At 37.4% G+C, this 22175-nt stretch overlaps 1 protein-coding gene across 5 annotated transcripts in view; it reads right to left on the bottom strand.

The window, feature by feature from the left end:
- The window catches only part of gapvd1 (GTPase activating protein and VPS9 domains 1), a 73231-nt gene that overhangs the window by 44326 nt on the left and 6730 nt on the right, over window positions 1–22175 (bottom strand). For all 5 annotated transcript variants that reach the window (XM_026925073.3, XM_026925071.3, XM_026925072.3 and 2 more), the window contains exons 2-6: window positions 12455–12668; window positions 9169–9436; window positions 8465–9040; window positions 891–977; window positions 622–756 (exon numbers count right to left, since the gene is read on the bottom strand). In XM_026925073.3, the coding sequence (XP_026780874.1) occupies window positions 622–756; window positions 891–977; window positions 8465–9040; window positions 9169–9436; window positions 12455–12639 (1251 nt within the window). In that variant the 5' untranslated portion in view covers window positions 12640–12668. The remainder of the gene's footprint in view (window positions 1–621; window positions 757–890; window positions 978–8464; window positions 9041–9168; window positions 9437–12454; window positions 12669–22175) is intronic.

The following is a 22175-nucleotide window of genomic DNA, read 5'->3' on the forward strand; positions in this document are numbered from 1 at the left end:
CTTTTGGAAGAATGGTCAAAAATTCCTATAAACACACTCCTCAAACTTGTGGACAGCCTTCCCAGAAGAGTTGAAGCTGTAATAGCTGCAAAAGGTGGACCGACATCATATTGAACCCTATGGGTTAGGAATGGGATGGCACTTAAGTTAATATGTGAGTCAAGGCAGGTGACCGAATACTTTTGGTAATATAGTGTATATATATATATATATATACACACACACACACACACCAGAGAGTAGTCTTTTTCTGACCAATAAAACTTTAAATGAGCCAATCGACATACAATCCTTTAACAGCAGTGTATGCTTGTACAAGTTATCACTCAAAAATATGCCAAAAGAGCAGTTTTTTCAGCCCAATAAAATGTAAATTAAGTCATATGTTCGACATATTCTGGAATAATATGAGCAGGCATTTTGAACTTTCTGATTTTGGAAGTTTGAAATTATGGAAATGCTCATGTTTCTGTCTTTATTTAGGCTATTCTTCAATTACATCATTTATCACAAAAATTTTTGAATGAAAAAACGCAAGCAGGGACCAACATTGCACAAGCCTACAACAAAAGCCTACAACAAAAAATCAACATTGCACAATTAAATGTTAATTGTTGTTACCAAAGCCAGAAGCTGATTGTTTGTGATATAAACCACAGTTCGTGTGAGACCCTCTAAGAGGTTCATTGAAGACATGGGAGGGGTCTCCACAGTTCTTCCACCAATCATTACATCCAAAAAGGCAGCGACACAACTCTAAGGAGACAAATCCAACAGTTAAGCAGCACATCCACAGTTTGATACACTAACGATTACATGAAACTACTTAAAATTACACATAAATTAAATGGCCCATATGTTCATAAACACAGACAAAAATTCTGTCTTACTTTGTCAAATTTTGATAAATTGCTTTTCCGTCGAGGATCTCCATCATCTGTGTCAGCCATGGCTAACTGCTGTAGCAACTGCCCCACCTGTGATAATATCAGATAACATGAATAAATATTTCAAAAACAATAAATATTGAACACATTTATGATTCAAATACATGTCTGGTTTCACTTATGCAAAAATTTCAACCACGTTTAACCCTGCCATGAAGGTAAAGAGTCACTACACATAGACCTGGTCATTTATTTTTGTCCTTAACAGTGTACCCTAAAAAGCACTGAAGTTGTAAACCTAATCTGCAGTCTGTGTGTGGCTCTTAACTGAAGCACGATTTCATATGTTCTTTATCAGAATTTAACGGCAGTAATAAAATAACCTAAAAATAGTGATGTCCTAGATCAGGTTTTGTTTACCTATGGAAAAGATGACTACTGTAGCCTTCCTGTCAGCTCAAACCAGTCTAGCCATTCACCACTGACCTTTCTCATCAACAGTGGATAACCACCCACAGAACTGCCTGAGTGGAATTTTGTTGTTTTTGCACCATTTTATGTAAACACTAGAAGCTGTTCTAGTGAAAATCCCAAGAGATCAGTAGTTTCTGAAATACTCAAGCCAGCACATCTGGCACCAGAACCATGATATGGTCAAAGTCACTTCGATATGTGAATATTAACTGAAGCTTTGACCTGTACCTGCATGATTTTATCCACAGTCCTGCTGCCTCATGATTGGCTTATGAGATAATTGCATGAATGAACAGACGTACAGGTGTTCCTGATAAAGTATATATAAGAAAGAAAGAAAGAAAGAGGTCACATGAAAAGTTAGTCAGGGGGCATAGTATGTTGAAGTAAGACCTGAAGTAAGCTATATAACTTTCCTAGACAGATGGCAATCCATCAGAATTCCCTTTCAGAAAGTATCTTTTTCCAGTTTAAGGCAGGACACTGCATCCTTGAGACACTGAGCAATAGCACAGAGATTGTTAGAGTCCCACTGAAATGAAATACAGTGTCTAGCCATTAAAGATGTAAATGCTAAAATGTCTGTTTAGAATTAAACTGACTCCAGTCCATGCAAATACTGCTACAGCAGGGCAGATCTCAACTTTGATTTTTAGAATAACAGACGTGATGGTAGAGTAACTAAGTCAGTAGCAAGGCATTGCTGGACATAAGAACATCAGTCTTCTATAACTGGATAAACTTCAGACAACCAAGCTTTAAATTAGTGAATTCTATGAGCCTGAGCCAGGGACACACTGTGCTTTGTATGAATCCTATCAATAGCACAAACCCACCATTGCTCTGTAAAACTAACACCTAACTCCTGTTCCCAGGCACTTTTAATCCTAGTAATATAATTATCTAAAGACAAGAGCTGATTGTATATCATAGGGATTAGTGACTTCTGATGAGAGCTAAGATGATGATCTTTCTATGGCGCTTGAGAGGTAGAGTAGGGACATTTGGGAAAATGAGTGCAGTGCCTGACCTGAAGGTAGCGAAACAGACAGTCCAAATTCAGTAGATCGTTCTGAATAACTAAGATGTTCTCTTTGTAAAATGTTCTCTTTGTAAAAATCTCAAACATTTTATACCTTTATCATACCACGGCAAAAGAAATGGAAGCACTAAGTGTTGGAGGAAGAAAATGATTCATAGTTAAAGGCATTAGTGTAGAGTAAAATTAAAATAGTGAATAGACAAGAGATCCTAAGAGTGGACAATACTACAGGGTCAATTAAAAACCAAAGTTGTTAATAGGTAAGGAGTAAGTAAGGCCAATAATGATGAAGTACATTACTGGGCCTCCAGTCTACACCATGCAGTCCAAAGAGCCAAGTCAATACATAACTTTACAAATATGAACTGACAAATAATATAGATGAAAATCAGGTAAGGCAAACCCTCCTCTGAATTCACATCTCTGAAGCACTGACTTGCATATCCGAGGCACTTTCCTATTCTATAAAAAAGGGGTAACATTTTGGTCAACATCGTGAATGGAGATCTTTATAACACTTGGTGAAGTCATATCATAAAAAAAAAAAAAAAAAAATCGACAGTAGAATTCATGGCTATGTTTAATAATGAAAGTAAGAGCATTTCCACACGCACAGTGCGACGAGAACTTACAGGATTGGGAATAAACCAAGGAAGCCACTTGTTAGTGAGGCTAATCGGGGAAAAAACGACTTCAGTTTGCTAGGAGTATAAAGATTGGACTGTGGAGCAATGAAAAAAGGTCATGTGGTCTGATGAGTCCAGATTTACACTATTCCAATGCGATGGGCATTTCAGGGTAAGAAGGGCAGCGTATGAAGCAATGTACCCCTTCATGCATATTGCCTTCTGTACAAGCCTCTGGAGGCAGTGTTATGATCTGGGGTTGCTTCAATTGGTCAGGTCTAGGCTCAGCAACATTATGCAGCAATAAAATAACTTGCGCGGTTTGCATGTTTGCACACATGCACATTATGTTGTCCTGTGTAGGTCTGTGTATTCTTTAGCTACTTCTGTCTTGTCTCGTGTAGTTTTGTGTTGTTTTATGTAGCACCACGGTCCTGGAGGAATGTTGTTTCATTTCAGTGTACACTGTACCAGATGTATATGGTTGAAATGACAATAAAAGCCACTTGACTTGACAAAGTCAGTCGAATACCTGAATGTACGGAATGAAAAGGTTATCCCATCAATGGATATTTTTCTTCCCTGATGGCACAGGCATATACCAGGATGACAATGCCAAGATTCATCAGGCTCAAATTGTGAAAGAGTGGTTCAGGAAGCATGAGGAATCATTTTCACACATGAATTGGCCACCACAGAGTCCTGACCTTAACCCCATTAACCCCAAGTCTTGTGATGGGATGTGCTGGAGAAGACCTTATGGAGTGATTCGACTCTCCTGTCCTCAATACAAGATCTTAACAAAAAATTTATGCAACTCTGTATAGAAAAAAAAATGCTGTGATGCTGCAACGACAAATTTGTTCCATTATCAAAACTAAAGCCAGTGCAACAAAATATTAGTGTATTTTTTTTTTTTTTTGGCCAGGCAGTGTATGTGTCACCATTTTCAGTTTAGCTGTACTATTTACAATCCATTGCTACTGTAGGATTCCAAGTTGCACAAGCAGCACAAACAACCCCATCACAGGAACCATAAAAACAATGGACCCCTACTTGCAGACCCTGAGGAGCCGAGTTAATTACTGCCTGTTTGCACCTGCCTGATTTCAACTGTCCTGTGAACAACAGATTGAGTGTTAGAACAACCCTGACCCACGGAACCCTCTCAGCCCAGAAAACCCCTGTCAAACCTACTGATTTAGGCCACTGGACAAGACCAAATAACTAGCCCAAGAGGTAACACCTAAGGACCCTCACCAGTAAATCTGATAACATAAGGCCCAAGGGGGGCGGGGGGTGATTCATGAAGAAGGGCCTCAAGAAAGCGTTAACACAGGCTCCTCATGGAATGAGACCTTTGGTCTTTCCCCACAGGAACACAAAGATCACCCTGCCCTTAACACACTTCTCACATTACACAGACTATAGCAGAACACACCTTATTGCCTTAAAGAACAATGACTCTTAAAATGATGCATTATGGTTTGCAAAACTTTAATGTCATGCCTTATATGTATCATGTCTATAGCCACCAATTCATTAATATGCCTTTGATCAATTACCATGTATCAATGATTGAGTATACTGATAACAGCAAGTATGTGATGTTTGGTATGTATATGATCATTAGTTAATTTGGAGTTGGAAAAAAGTAAATTTGAGTAGAATTTTATTACATCCATGTTAACAAGTTCTAAAGTTCTAACTAAGCTCTTATTTTGTCGAAAGTTTGAAAAGCACATAACTCAGATACCAGTATGATAATATCAAAGGAGGAGAATATAGCTTACACCCCACCATAAGAATATTTGACTGGAGGAAACATTTTGGGGTTGCACTAGCCAGAAAAGGTTAAAATCCCTATGACACCGGGAGTCGAGTCGAGTCAACCATTAATAGTCACGCAGGAGTTCTTGTTAACCAAGAGCTTCAGAAGTTCTCGCCCCTCAATAAAACACGAGGAGATCACACTTGCTCTGAGACTTCGCATCAAGACTGGCTCCTGCACAGCCCCTGACTCCAGCCTCTGCACCGCCATGAACCAACTCTTCACTCATCAAGCACTCTTCTGCAACCCGCCTGCGAGACTCCACGGGGTACACCCTCACTCTATTCACCAACCCCGACTGGCTTCCCAAGACGCCACTCCAGACTCGACGGAACCTTTGACGAATCCACATCGCCACTCCCTCCAGACAGTGATGCAACAAGGGAATCCCCGTGCAAAGAGACAACACAAACACAAGTACAATACCTCCAGATTTTTGCTGAAATGGTGCACTTAATACAAAGTTTAAAGCCCTTCTAAAAAAAGACAAGAAGGTTAAATCGATAAGTTGATGGTACATTCAAGTCATGGTCCGAAAAATAGCATATAAAAAATAGCAGAAATAGCAGTGCTAGAAACATGGGATTTCATTCATTCTCTGTTCAAAACCCTTCTATGCTGACATCTGTGCGTGCGTGCATGTGTTAGATTACTTTTTGTATATTAGAATAGTCTAATATAGTTTCGTCTGTTTTGAAACACAAGTGTCTTGTGTTTCTCCTTAAACTGTCGATCTTGTTACTGTGCTCTTAATATAGTGTTTTCACTATATTTAGGATATTATTACTGGTGGCAACGGAAGTAATATCTTATGCAGAACTAATAAATACACTATTTAAAGACGAATAGTTGATTAGTCATTGCAAGTTGGCAAAATTTCCCCCTCTGAGCTGATCTGCTAGTTTGCCCTACATATTTATGGTGGAATATGCGGGCAGTTCAGTCTAAATTGTAAAACCCTACACTATGGTTATATGGAAGACACCTGCAAACTATCCTTTTCTGCTTTTTCTGTTTATTCAGTGGTCAGACCAAAAGAGAATAATACGCTCCCAACAGAAAAGCCAGTTCACTTAGGAGGAAGGATGCAGAGACTAAGTGACCTTTGACATGTGATTTATTTGCCTCTATATTGTGTGATAAAGGATGTGGGTGGAAACCCATTGTTGATGAGAAAGGTCACAAAATAGGGTACTAAACTGTAGGGGAGTGTTGGCAAATATTTCCTCTTTGATCTGGTTTGTTTAGGCAGGTGAAAACACAGCAATCGCACTCAAGTGCAGACCAATATAACCTGTCCAAGACCATCAAGGTCCATGGTGGTCTCGGTACAGTGTGGTTCTATTGCAGTGATTTAATTCAACCCAACTACACAAAGTAAACCAAACATGTTGTGTAACTTCTTTTGAACAAGGGCCAATTTCACATACATATCCATACAAAGAGCCACAAATGGAACACCAAAATGCCCAAAAGACCACAAAAAACATCTGTGATGGAGCACAGAAAATTATTTCCCTAGAGAAAAAAAAAAATCTTTCACAACAGTTGGCCAGATCAAGAACACCACCTAGGATGTAGGTGTATCTTTATCAAAGTCAACAAACAAAAGTCACCATTACCAAGTAAGTGCAGAGGGTTTACCACAAGATGTAAACCTTTGGTAAGCTTCAGTTCATCACAGTTTGAAAAAGAGAGAGAAAAAAAAAAAATAAATAAAAAAAAAAAAAAAAAAAAAAAGAAAAGTGTATACAGTTATGAAACAACATTGTATGGACAGATGACACACAGATATGTCATCAGACTTGTGATGGGAAAAGAAGAGTATGGAGAAGGGAAGGAATTGCTCATGATCCAGTGCATACCACCTCATCTTATGGGGCTGGCATGTATGGCTGCCAATGGAACTGGTGCCCTTGTAATCAGATTCAGTCAAATGCTTCACAACCCATTGGAAGGCACACATACACAGCAAAACCAATCTTTTTTCTTTTCTTTTTTTTTTTCTTGCTATACACTGAAGACATTTGGGTTTGAGACCAAATGATAAATATGAATCAGAATTACAACTTTTACTTCCTGATTTTTACATCTAGATGTGTTAATGTCATTGATATTTCAAGTGAGCAAAAATATTGAAATATGTGACTGACGGGTATTTCTTGTTGCCCAGGTGTGCCGGGTTAGATTGATTGTTTAAACACTTAATAGCACTGACTGTCTACTCTTGGTTTGAGCCCTGGGTTTTGCCTCTGAAGACTGCATTTGTTGTTAAAAAGGATAAACCAACATGAAGACCAGAGAGCTGTCTATGGGAGAAAAGCAAGCCATTTTGAAGCTGACAAGAGAGGGAAAAATTGATCAGAGCCATTATTCAAGCATTGTGTATAACCAATACAACAATTTCAAATGACCTGGAAAAAAAAAAAAGAAATCACTGTGTACCAACAACCAGACATCAAACAGGTCATCCCAGAAAAACAGCAGGAGTTGATGACAGAAATGCAGAAACTGCATGGCTGCTTCTGGAATGGGCTCACTAATCATTACTGATGATGTAACTCATGATGGTAGCAGCACAATGAATTGAGAAGTCTACAGAAACATTCGATCTGCCAATTTACAGCAAAATGCATCCAATCTAAGTGGGAGGAACTTCATCATGTAACAAGACAATGACCCAAAACACAGGACTTTGTTGTGCGGTACAAGCTTGGAAAAGCATTACAAAAGAATTGCACGCAAGGGATACGCAACCAAATATTAAGTGCTATTGACTTCAGAACTATCTGTTACAATACTTTAGCTCACCTAAAAACTGGGTGGTCTGCCACCAAAGGTGCATATCTAGATGTAAACATCAGGAAATGATAGCTGAAATTCTGATTTATCGTCTCATACTCATCTTTTTATCCAAAACTCAAATGTCTCCAGTGCATAGCAAAAACAAAAGAATTGGCCTTGCTGTTTTCAATACTTTCGGACAGGACTGTAACGTATCACTGTGATTAAAATTAATGGTAACGTGGTAGATTTTACAGTTCTTTGTAGGCCTAGTTAATCTTTTTTCCAACAAAAATGTGCTGTTTTTGACTATTTTCAACCAAAATTTTCAGGAGCATCTCTAATGCAATAACATTGTCTAATGTTAGCTACGTCAAACATACATTGATAGAACATACATTTATTTCACATTAATGAACTAAAAATATTCTTAATTTACTGTGACAGAAAGTGAGTTTGCCATGTCAGGAAAATTGAGAGGAGACAAGACAAATGTGAGATCGGGGAAGGATTCAGCTTCCAGGGTGTCAGTTAATATTGGAGATTTCACAATGCTTACATAAATGTGACTCATTATGGAATAAGTTTATTAGGGGGAAAAAGAAGACTTTTCTTTTGCATATTTTTGATAGATAACCTCTAGCAAAGTATACCAATGTTAAAATGCAGCATTCCTACACAAAACGCATGAAGGGGGGCAAAAGATCAGCAAATGCTTTTCCATTACTTAAATAAAACTATTTTTTCTGAAAACTGTGATATCAGCATACCAAGACCTTGATCTGCATATGTCATAAGACAATACTATAACAAATCCTACCTGCATTAGGTTAAAGCGTGCCACTTCATTAATGGGTGCGTCCGAGATGATTCCATACTGTTCAGGGTTGACAATGGCTGGGCAGATGAAACAAGTCAGCAACAGGTCTGTGCACATGGTCCTCACCTCCCCAACCTCCAGCCCTTCCACTTGCGCCAGTGATTTGTACATTTGTGACACGATCCAGCGCAAGCTCTGAGGGAAGCAGTAGGTATTTTGCTTCAAATAGCCAATAAATGTATTAACAAGAGCCACAAGCTTGGCTTGGTTGGATTCTACAACTGCCTGAACCTTTTGACAGTAAGAATCAGAGCCCTTCTCCCCAAACAGGCGCTCCTGTTGTGTTGGGGTGAATCTTTCAGTCACTTTGGCTGGATCAGTCTCTAGGTGGTCTTCATCCTCCACCAATAGCTGCATAATGGGCTCATGTAAGGTGGCTGTGAGAAATAACTTGGCAGAGTACAGGCCCTCAGAGAATAGCTTAAAGAGGATACTAAAAGCACATGTGCCCCGCCGTAGCAGACGACGTGGATTATCACTCTCCTTAAGCTCGAACTCAACTAGGTAACGCAGGACCTAGAAGTGTAAAAGCAGAAAGATTTCAAAAACAGCAATGACCAAAGTCAATTTCTAATTTATATTGCTAACATTATTTCTATCGTAAATGATATTCATGTGGGTGTCTGGGTGTTCCCTTTATGTACTTGTAGTAGGTAGACTTCATCCTCTTGCATGATGCAGTTGCCATAAAGTGAGGTAAAAACAGTGTGGATCACTCCTTGTGTATGTTCTTGGTTAAGCTTCTCCCCAGCAACCAGACAGGAGGCCACCAGGCGTGGATTTTCCCTCAGCCGCCCAAGGAACTCTCCATAGATACTCTCCTGAAAGCCCAGAGTCTTGTAGCCGTCAACAAACTGCGTACTCTCTAACACCTTAGCATGCAAGCAGCATTCGGCCGGGGATGCCTCAGCACTGTAAAATGAAATGCAGTGATTCACACTAAGGCTACAACTAATTATTTTTTTGTACTTACTATTAATTTTGTAATCCATTAATCTAGACAAGGCTGCAAAAATGAATATTTTAATAGTGTATTATTCATGTGAATTAATCAACATATCAATTAATCAGCTTAAATATTATTTAGCATTTTTATTTTTTATTTTATTAATAATTTAATGTAAAACAATATCTTTCTTGTTTCCAATACGCATTTAAATTACAAATAAGGAAAGTGATGAGGAGCTTGTGCTAAACAAACACACAAGGAATTTAGGACTAAAGTAATAAATCACAGATGTTCATCATTACCAATCTTAACAAGCCAAAACAGGTCATACTATTTCCGACTTCATTCAGTTTTCTTGGAGGCCTGTACATTTCAGTAAAACCCAGTGTTTGTGTTCTTTAAATCCTCAACAGCGTCGAACCTGAAAAAAGATTTGCGAAGCCCTGCGGTGTACAGTAATGTCAACACTACTGCCCCCAGCACCTTCACTATAGTAATACATTCTACACAGAAATAGAGGCCTATGCACTTTAACATTTGTTATTGCTTAAGCAAATGACTAGCAGGCCTGTCAGGATAACTACTTTTGTTGGATGATATATATTGTCCCAGATAATAATGCAAGTACACCCTTTCAAAGAGCAATGAACTTTTAATTCATAAAAATATTCAGACATTGTAATGTCCACAAGAGTGAGCAACAAATAAATGCAAACTAAACAGCGCAGTGTTATATTGTTTATTGCAAAGAACAAACTTGGCTGTTAACAATGTGCATAAAATTATAAAATCAAAAGATTTAACCTATGCCAGTTACAATGTTAATTTTCACACTGTTTTTAGTCATAGTTTTTGTCTTCGGATGAAAATATCCTTTAAATTTAGTCAACATTTCGTTATGTCATTTATTTATCTTAGTCAATTTTACTCTGACTAAATGGCATTGAATATTAGTCAACAACATTTAACATCAGAATGAGTACACTTTTGTAATACAACATTGTGAATTTTGTATGCTTTAGTTATTTATTGTCCATGTTTCAGTGCGTTGTTATAGAAAGAACGTATTCACAATGTGAATTATCATTTTATCATTATCATCATAGCGCGTTACTTAAGTTCAAGTTCACTTGTGCATTTGCATCACTTTGTGCAGAAGCAAGTTGTAATATTACATTTATGTTGTGTATACGTCTGATTAATCTCATATGTGCATACAATGCTTTTAGATGAGTTAATTGATCCGCTAGTAAAGCGCTTCAGTTTACCGGTGTTCACTCACTGTCCAGCTTCAGCTCACTCAGCTTAAGCGGGTCAATCCAAAACATTATTGACTATGACTGGATTATTTGAAACACTAGAACTATTCTTTCTAGATTTTTCTTTTTCTAAAAACATTGTTAGTGCATTGTTAACATCTTGCATGTAATTTTTTCAACACTATGTTTTAATTAAAATCGGTGCTAGTACTTGCTACACATCTTAAATTTGAATGCAGTTTTTGCATTTGAAAGTTCCCTCTGGAACTTAACCCTGGTCCTGAGGTCATCAGGCTTGTTCTCCAGAGAGTGGACACTGGTTATCATGATGCTATGCAGGGGAACACAGTGTGCGAAAGCCCTCAGCCTGTTCCTGAAGCCAGCTCGTTTCCCTCGGGGCCCTCACTTCGGGTTGCGTCCTTAGTTTCTCCTCAGAATCTTGCTCGGCCAGCATGGATCCGGTGTTAAAAACGGCAATAGGTGAGTGGATGGCAAACCAATGGAAATAAGAGTATTTCTATAGTTTCTATTGTTCTATCGTGGTAGCCGTGGTGAAAAGGAAAAGAGGTTAAAATAAGGGGAAGTGCAAAAAAAACAAAAAAAAAAACAAAGTGTGGTCAAAGCAGTTGTGACAGCAGCCAAACTCACCGGCACCATCTTTTGGTCTCTGAAGGATAGGGATATCAGACACAGTCTCAATTAAGCCTAAGTCCTGGTTTATACTTGACTTGTGACTTGTAATTGTGCAAAAGCTGCAGCGGAATTGTTCACATATTTGCTTATGTACTTTATGCACATACAGGAAGTACAGGAAGTGACGTCCACTAGAAGGCACATCAGTGTCAAAGCATCTCTGTGTGTCAAGTTTCCAAGTCGAACTGTAAAATGTTTAGCAATTTTATGCACAGCAATTTTAAACACACTGGCAAGCTCTGTTTCACTTAAAACTTTTTGCTGTCAGTATGACTATTATAATGAGATGGGCCTCAAATCGATAACTATGACCTTAAATTTAAAAGTATTTACTTATCTACCTTATCTACTTATCTAAACTCCCAAAGACTAGTATTGGTAGGTTTGAAGGCTACATGAGAGGTTTTTAAAATGGAAAAACTTTAAGTAAACCGGTTAGTGTTAGTACTCAATAGCTATCTAGAATAAGCAATTTTAGACACAACGCTAGTTTGTTTTTTTTAGTTGCGGACACAGTGTCACCACCATTTACATTGGTATTGCATCATGCAAACTAAGCGTTAATTTCTGAGGAAGTGCTCCTGAACCCTCTCTGGTCCTGCTGTGTCAAGTCAGGAGCAGTGGGGGACAATCAGTTTAGGCCTACCTGAAGAGGTGCTTTTGAATAAAGGGGGGATGCTTTATCTATATCTCTCTCTCTCTTTCCATAGCTTACATGCGCACACACACATTCAAACATCTTCCAATTCACTTCCTAGACAGTCTGTAAGCGCTTATTTTTCTTTATTTTTATAATTAATGCTAACTGCTACTTTTTGTCAGTGTCCCTTTCATGCTGCAGTCACACAAGCTGGCTGTAACACAATGCTCCAATCAACCACAGGATACCTGTGCCAACCATCTTGTGCATGCGAAGCAAGAAAAATTCATGTTTTAAACTTGAACATTCTTGGAATGTTTCAGATCATTTTAAATTTTCCAGTCACTCAGCAATGCATTGTTACAGAGTTTTCCTGTTGGTGAAGTTACCTGGTGAGGATGAGACGATCAAGGTTAATCCTCTGTTGTTTGGCTATCCAGGCTGCGCGGTAGAGCCTTTCTGCTGTCTTTAGTACTTCACAATTGAGACGCTGGATAAGCTGTTTCTCTGAAGCCACGTATAGCCTCTCCTGTTTCAGGTGGTGGGCCAGAGTGTGAATGTCTGGCTTCACCATCTTTTAGCTCAGCCACAGGACAGAATACACTGAAGAGGGTATAAAAAAAAAATAAATTAAAAAAAATTAAAAAAAAAGGACACTGTTGACTAACTGTGGTATACAATCATCATTTAAGGACTAGAAATAATACATGATTTTGCCATCTTAGGCCTTACATCAACTATGGCAATGCTGTCTTGTTTTTGTTGTTACCTGAGGTTATCTGACCACACAATTGTTATTTATGCCCTGATAAAATAAAACCTTACAATTGAAGGAGGATGTACATTATTTTTCCCATTACCATATATATATATATGAGAACACACACACACCCCCTAAGTGGTAATTTGCCGGCCTTGGCACATTCTGTCCCCATTTACTCTGTAAAGAATGAAGAGTTCGTAAGTACACACAGACAGACACACACACACACACACACACACACACACACACACCGATCAGCCATAACATTAATACCACCTGCCTAATATTGTTTAGGTCCCCCTTGTGCCACCAAAACAGCTCTGACCGGTGGAGACAAGACCTCTGAAGGTGTACTGTGGTATCTTTGCTGTTCACTTCACCTGTCAGCGGCTTTAATGTTATGGCTGATCAATGTCTGTGTGTGTGTGTGTACTTACGAACTCTTCATTCTTTACAGAGTAAATGGGGACAGAATGTGCCAAGGCCGAAAATGACGTAATTCTGGCCGGCAAATTACCACTTAGGATGTGTTTGAAGGTAGCACAAGCTGTAGGTGGCATTTATCAGGTAAAGAAGGCTGTGTTTTTGATTCGTATTGGTTTAAACATTTACATAGCATTTATGGATGTTTTAATTAAAAATTTAAATATGTAAATACATAATATACAATCTTGATTAGAACATTTTGAAAATTGCGTTACAACATTAATTCAAATTAACCGAATTAATGGTGAAAATCGGCCCAGCACTAATCTTGATATAATACCAAAGGATCTTAATAAATGTAATGCTTAACTGCTAAAGATGTTCTTAGCTGCAGGGAAAAAAACAGCTACAAAATGCTGGCAGAAAAGAAATCCCCCACCATAGACCTGTTTACAGAGATTTTAATCACTTGTATCAAATGAAAATGATGACACTTTCATTAATATTACAGAAAGAGAAAGGCATAAAATACTGGAGGAGGTGATCCCCACATACAACCCATTTGCCCAAAGAGAAATAGTTACTATGCACTACTCAAGCATGTACATATACTAAATGTCGAACACTTCGTACATATGAATGTGTGTATGTATTTGTCCAGGAATACAAGCAAAAGCTTATACATGAATGTGCACTGGACTAATGTCTTTATTAGTGCCTGGCCTAATATTCTTTAAGCATGTTTCAAAAACGTGTTAAAATAACACATTTTACACATTTTTGAAACATGCTTAAAGAACAAACATGAGAAGATAGCACAGGTACCGATAGATAGTACAGGTACAGACATTAGTTCAGTGCATGTGTCAAAAATGTGTAAAAATATATATTTAAAAAAAAAAAAAAAAAAAAAAAAAAAAGGATGTGAACTCAGGTGACTGCTGATATGGGATTGTCCCATTAGCTCTATGATCATCCAGTTGAAACCAGCAACTGCTGTGAAAGGGTTGTTACAACAAAGGAAAGACTTTTTCACAGGTGACAGGGGATGTTAGGGTGAATAGGAGTTACCCAAAGATGCTATGAAAATTCCAGAAGGAAAATACCCTGAGTCAGCAAGAACAGGGGTGCAAGATGACTCAATAGCTGACATTTCTTTAACAGACTCGGGCATGACTATGACAGTGAGTAGCAGAATCAGCATAATATTTTAAGCAAATACTGCTGAATATAAGCTGCAGTTAGGCTGCTGTGGATGTCCTAAGGTAACACCTATCCGGGGCCTAAAAACACATCAAAGCTGGATTAAGTGCTCAAAACAGGCGTGAACGGGACCTCGTGTTGACCAGTCTCTCTTGGGAGTGTCCCACTCAGTCCAATGAAATTCAATGGCAGGATTGAATACAATAATTCAAATATTTGAACAGCCCTGTACGCATAAATTTTAATATAAACATGAAATTTAATTATTTTAAAGTTTTTTTTTTTTTTTTAACCAAGTCAACCAATTCTTGCCCATAAAATAAAGTCATGTCATGCAACCATGATATTTAAAATTATGTATTACCTTTACATTGATATAATACTTTGACATGTTATTGGTAGTAAAATGCTTTAAAAATGAGTTAGCACTTTGTTGTTGTTTTTTTTAATGCCTGTAAGTAACATGTTCATTTTTATGTTTTAGGAGCAGGCTGTCAGATGTTCATGAAATTTACAGATTAAATTTCTTTTTAAAACCCATAAAATATATGCAAAATGTATACCAAAAGGGTTTACTTCAGCATATTGTGTCAGTGATTAATATTTCAGAAACAAAACTTCAATATTAAAAATAAATTTGGAATTTAACATTTTTACTGCCATAATTGGACACACCACTTGACTGATGGTCACGCCAAATGATGACGTGACTCCTTGAGGTTAAATTTGAGTTTACATAAAGATTAAAAACACCAGAATGCACAAAATCTCATTAAACAAACAGAACTTAATACTTTTAATAGTTATTTAAGTCTCTATGAACAGAAACAATTTAGAAAACAACTCTGTATGAGAGTGTGGCACACAGTCTCTTCTCCTTGCTTTTCAAAGGTATCTGGGAAATAGGTTAAAAGAGTTATGAGTTATTTATCTCTGTTGTAACAAAATTTTGCAAGATTTAACATTTAGCCTCAAATGTTAGTAAAATGTATGTGTAGTATATAAACACAACTGTAACCATAGTAACTTTTTTTTTTTTTTTTTTTTTTTGAGGAGTTCATTAAAATTGTGTAACGCACACCTAGCCGTGGATTATCCCGCTTATAAAATGGTCATTTGCCAGCATTCACAAGTTAAAGCTGTCATTGATGTCTGCAGCACGCAGTATGAGTGAAAAGATACAAAGCAGTTAATTGTACTTAGTTATTTTATATAAGGTAATTATAATTAAATATTAGGTCATTAGATCTAGAATTCTCCCTACTCTAAATCAGACAGAGATAAAGTAGTGCAATAACATTACATTTATTTGAATGAATTATAGTAAATAGTTATTAGAGAAAGATAAGGAGAGTGAGAGAGAGCGAGACTGTGCATGTGTGAATTACCTGCATCAGTGCCGTGTCTCTACTAATAATGAAGCTGTTGTTTATCGGCAGCGCATTAATTTTGAATGGTGATTAAACTGACTGGAACTTCTTTAAGTATTTCATCTTTAATCTTAAATTAATCTTTAATTTAATCTTTAAGTATTTGATGATACTAAATTACACTAACTACATAAATTTTATCCATCTCTGACAATGTTTAACAATGGTTGCACCACATGAAATTTGGTCACACCACATTATGTTTTAGAATTTATTCAAAATGTACAGTTAAAAGAATTGGCCACTTAGCAAAACAGATTTTATTACCACATAAGGCCATTATAAAATGAATTATCATATTATGCATCTCTTAATAAAACACAATGTTCAGGGGCTTTTTGAGGTCATACCACATGACGATCAGTTTTGTCAACAACACACCAGCGGCATAACATAAGATTATTTTTCAACTTTTAAAGAGTGGTACTGTTATGTGTCCTCAGATGCTCTTCATAAGCTGCTGTATGATTCAACAATTGGTCTTTGAAAACTTTTTCAAAACAAAAGCCTTAAAATGGCCTTTTCTTTTCAGTTACACCATACGATTTTTCATAAAACAATTATCAGCAGACAATATTAATTTATGTGTTATGACAGAAATAATGATGGAAATGCTTCGGAATTTTGTTCATCAATACAGAACAGTCATGGAAATATGCCAAACATTACAAGTTCAAAAACATTGAGTAATTTTAATTTGGTTTTCAAGGGAGAAGTTATGGGTGGATGGTTGCACCAAATGATATTTTTACACTTTAAATGTAAAAACAATTGCCTAAGACTAAAAAGCAAAAAAAGTTAAAAGCTGTTCCATGTATTTTAGCGGTTCTATATATATATGTGGTACTTTTAAAAACAATTTAATATTTTTTTTTTATTAAAAAAACACAGATGGACAAAATAAGATGATGTCACGTCAAAGATCCATTAATAAATCAATTTGCACAACGATTCTTGGAACATTTAACATGTATAATAAACAAATAAGCGTGAGAGAAAAGGACAGGAAACAATAGCAAAAGACAAATAACAATCTCAATCCAACAATTTCACTCTTCCTGTGTGCTTTCAGTACTGTAACAATGCAGTTTGTATCTCGGTTCCTTTTGGTTGTCCATGCTAAGGTAACGCCTGAACAGGTGACTGCATGTTCACATTCATAGTAGTTTCCATGCTCCTTGCATATATTGTGTAGCACACAGCAAGTCAACACCATCTTCTTAATCAGCTCCAGTTTACAGTCATTCCTTTTTTGTACAATCTCCATTGTACTTTTAGCCTCCCAAAACTCATCTACTCAACTGACCTTGCTCAACTCACTCTGTAATTGTACCTTTGTTACTGTGCAGTCAATCGGCCAGTGTCAGAAAATGGTTTCATAAGCCAGTGTTGGAGAGGGTAAGCTGGGTCCCCAATCATGTAGTGGCCAACTTCATAGCCAGAGATGTTGACTTTATGTTGGTTTAACAGATGTCCATCTCATAACATGTCCCACAAAGATGATTGTCTGAGGATTATTGAATCATGCACACTCCAAGGATAGCCAACACACAAATCCTAGAAGAGTTTTCCACAGAGCTTTACCATCCACCACTGCTTGCAGTACTACAGAATGCCATCCTTTTCTATTAAAATAGTCACAAGGTTATTCTTCAGGTGTACACACAAGCATGATATGGCATCAGATTCAGATGGCAAAAATGGATGGAAGAGATCTGTATGTCTTATTCCTTGACCTAGCCAGTGCTTTTGGATCCCACTTAGTCTCCTCTGGATAGCACATGAGTCCATGTGCCAGTAACTGGCCAACAAACCTGGTCAGGAGCTACCTTCAAGACCTACAGTTCCATCCGTGGTCTGCAGAGAGCTTACAAAGCATGTATATGATCTCATCGTCATAATCTATAGCTCAGGAGAGGGGTATAAAAGAATTTCCAAAATATTAGATGTACTAAGGAACAACGTGGAGGCCATCAACAACAAGTGGAGAAAATGGTGATCCATAGCGACACTACCAAGAACAGTCCCTTGTAAACTGACAATAGGACAAGAAGAAATCTTATCAGGGAGGCTGCCAACAGACCTATGGCAACACTGAAGTAGCTGCAGGGATATCTGGCAAGTACTGGTCCTCCGCTGCATCTCTCGCACTCTTCACATATCTAGACTATGGGATAGGGTGGCTAGATGGAAAGCTACCTAAATCTTTGCCAAACCACATGGCAAAACGTGGCATGGTCTGACAAGACCAAGGTAGAACTCTTCTGGCATAATTCAAGCATGGTGGTGGCAGCATCATGCTATGGAGCTGCTAGGGTCTAGTTAACAGAGGGAATCAATAGCTCCAAATACCAATATATTTTGGCAAAAAACTAGCAGGCCTATGTTAAACAGTTATAAAATGACAATGACAGAGTTTTTGTGATTTTGCCTTTATACACCACCAATGGATTTAAAATAATCAGACTTTCAGCTTTATTTTAAGAGGTTCCACAAAAATATGGCATTTACCATTTAGGAATTACAGCCATTTTAAGCAAAGTACTTCCATTTTCAGGGGCTCTAAGGTATTTGGACAATTGACTGACAAGAAGTTAATTGACCAGGTGCGGTCCATTCCCTCGTTACTTCAAGACAAATGAAGCAGATAAAAGGTCTGGAGTTGATATCAGGTACTGAGTTGGCATTTGGCAGCAGTTCGACTGGAGCTACCAATATGAAGTCCAAGGAGATCTCAATGCAAGTGAAGGAGGCCATCATTAGGCTGAAAAAACAACATAAATCTATAAGAGAGATAGCAAAAACCATAGGTGTGGCCAAATCAACAGTTGGGTACATTCTTAAAAATAAAGAAAGCACTGGTGAGCTCAACAACATCGAAAGGCCTGGAAGACCACAGAAGACAACTAAAGTGGGCGATTTTGCACGAACTATTTCCCAGTACCATTTAAAGGGTTGCATTCACACCGACAGTGGGCACTAGGAAGTGACGTAAGCCGGTCGACAGCGACGTCATTTGTGTGCGGCGTTCAACAACAGAAACAGAGAAGAACAACGTAAACAACCGGAGGATGGAGGACGCTGTAATCAGAGCTGTGTTTTTGTTGTGTCTCGCATCCATCTAACGCTGTTCTCCATACTTGCGAAATAAGTTGACACTACAGTATGTTTACACGGCGTTTTAAATCATGGCAGGTGAGGGCATTTTCAACGTCTACTTACGTTACGGATAGTACCAGTTGTGCTGGTTAGACCCTGCTCCAGAGAAGGAGCTAATTTGGTTCTCGAAAAAGGCAGTCCGGTACTAAAATCGCACCCAGTTCCGGAGGTGCGAAAACGCCAAAAAATGGGTAGTTCGATAATTAGTTCAGGTACTGTGAAAAGATTCACCGCGGTGCGAAAAGCCATATAGATGATGTGACTGCTGACAGAAGTAGCAAGATGAATTCTGAGGTGTATAGAGCTATACTCTCTGCTCACGTTCAGCCAAATGCTACAAAACTGATACGTTGCCGGTTCACGGTGCAGGTGGATAATTACCCTAAACATACTGCGAAAGCAACTCAAGACTTTTTGAAGGCAAAGAAATGGAATATTCTTCAATGGCCAAGTCAGTCGCCTGATCTCAACTCAATAGAGCATGCTTTTCACTTACCGAAGACAAGACTGAAGGCAGAAAGACCCACAAGCAAGCAGCAACTGAAGGTGGCTGCAGTGAAGGCCTGGCAAAGCATTTCCAGGGAGGAAACTCAGAATTTGAGTTTTGAGAACATGGGCTCCAGACTTCAGGCAGTCATTGATTGCAAAGGATTTTCATCCAAGTATTAAAATTATGGTTATAATTACGTCACTTTGTCCAAATACCTTTGAGCCACTGAAAATGGAGGTACTTCGCTGAAAATGGCTGTAATTCCTAAATGGTAAATGCCATATTTTTGTGGAACCTCTTAAAATAAAGCTGAAAGTCTACACTTCGATCACATCTTGATTGTTTTATTTCAAATCCATTGTGGTGGTGTATAAAGGCAAAATCACAAATACTCTGTCATTGTCCAAATAGTTCCAGACCTGACTGTGTGTGCATATATTATACACACACATATATATATATATATATATAAAATGTTAGCTTGTCCAGTTACTTTTGTGCCTGTGAAAATGGAGGGACTCTGTTTAAAAAAAAAAAAGAAAAAAAAAAAAAGGTTGTAATTCCTAAACAGTTAATGCAATATTTTTGTTAAACCCCTTGAATTAAAGCTGAAAGATTGTCATTGTCCAAATACTCATGGACTCGACTCTATGCAAGCTGGGTATTGGAAGTTTTTTGTTTCTTTTTTCCCCCTAAAACATCTCTGGTTAGTTGTCACTTGATTTTTTTATGTTGCAATTTAAAGGTGAAAAAGGTTCTCACATGGTTTAACTTAGTTTCATTTTTCTTTCACATTACAAAATCATGCCATTTTAACAGGCGTGTGTAGACTTTTTATATCTGCTGTATTTGCTGTTGTTTGTTTCCAGTAGCCATAAATGCTGTTAATGCATAATTTTTTTTTTAAACTTTGAGACAGTGCTACTGAAAGGCCAAAGGTTGTGCAATTATTCCCTGTAAATGTAATCATTTAAATGTCATAATTTAGATGTCAGGAAAAAAATATATACATATATATATTTGCCCTTAATTTAATTTCACAAGAGCATATTTTGATGTTAAATTGCTGAATATTAAAAGTGTTTCTGAAGAGATTGTTTATAGTATAGTTATTAATATAACATATAGTTATTAATGCTACAAACACAAGTATTTAAGTTCAGGAAAGCCATTTATTATTAAATAAATAAATAAATAAGTAGTTGGGAATTTTTTTTTCATTAAATATTTATACATCACTTATATGTAGCATTTACCTAAAAAAAATAAGAAAAAAAGAGTTAATTGTCTGAACAAGTATGTTTTAAGGAATCATATGACTTATCTATCATATTTATTATTCACATTATTAATCACACTATTAAAGCAAACAATCAACTAACTGAATTAAAAATAATCAATAGTGACATCCCTAGTTAATCATATAACATATCTAAAATCATGTTAAAGGTGGAAAAAGTTCTGACATGATTACCCTTGGTTTCATTTTTTTTTTTACACCACAAAAACCTGCAACTTTAATAGGGGTGTTTAGAATACTTATGTACACTCTATATCTATTTCTGCATTGTGTTCCTTTCCAGATAAATGCTGTTGAACCAGGGGTTAGTGATATGACCCAAGAGAGTGTGCAAAATCCAAATAACCTGGGGAGTGCACATGAACAGCACTGAAGCCAGAAACAGTTCTGAAGGCCTTACGAGAAAACAAGTAAGCGCTGGAAAGATGTCACTGATGCAGTGACATTTTACCTAACTAACGATATAAAGTTGAAACAGTATAAAACAAGGGTTTTAAATGACTTTGATCCTCCTTACAACTTAATGAGTCAAACATGTTTTCAACACCACCATTCCTCAGCTGTACACGATGCTGAGAAGTACAGTAAAACCAAAACAAGGAAACATGAACATAACCAAACATAACAAAGTACAGTAACAAAACAAGGAAACATCAGTTATTTTAAAAATCTTAAAAATGTAAAACCAACTCAGCTAATGTATTCAGTATTTAAACATATTTAAATACTCACTCGCCTCACTCTGCTGTATCTACTCATGTTTGTGCCAGTACACATGCTGAAAACCATCTTTCTGTTGATGTTCAAATAGGAGAACAGGATGTTTTATTTTCTGATGATATTTGATGAATCAGGAACTCAAATCACTATTTTATCAGAGGAGAGCTGTACAGCCTTCTCTCAGGCAGAGCACACTCTGCACTCCTCTATTATCATTCAGGTCACTGATGATGGCGCTAGTGGGGATCAAGACAAAGATTTTCAGGGCAATTTTGGATTTCATGTCATGCAAAGGTCACAAAGCTAGTCATGAAAATGCCCAACTATGCTGTGATGGAGTGCTGTATTTAGGGCAATAGGTTACTAACTTTGCCTGCTAGAAGCTCTGCTACAGATTTTTTTTGCTGCCATCTCACAACTCCCATACAGTCTGCTTAAAGATAACCCTAGCACCTCTGTGACCCTGGTAAGACGTACACTTTCACTGTGCATGAGGACATCATGCCTGACACAAGAACATGGTGGATTGCACTATGCTGTAGCTTATCAATCTGTTAAGTCAGATATTTTCTCACTGTCTCAGACACAGTCACTCATGTTCTCATAATTGGTGCCATTT

The sequence above is a fragment of the Pangasianodon hypophthalmus genome, chromosome 8 (genome assembly GCF_027358585.1).
Source record: "Pangasianodon hypophthalmus isolate fPanHyp1 chromosome 8, fPanHyp1.pri, whole genome shotgun sequence".
Lineage (NCBI taxonomy): Eukaryota > Metazoa > Chordata > Actinopteri > Siluriformes > Pangasiidae > Pangasianodon > Pangasianodon hypophthalmus.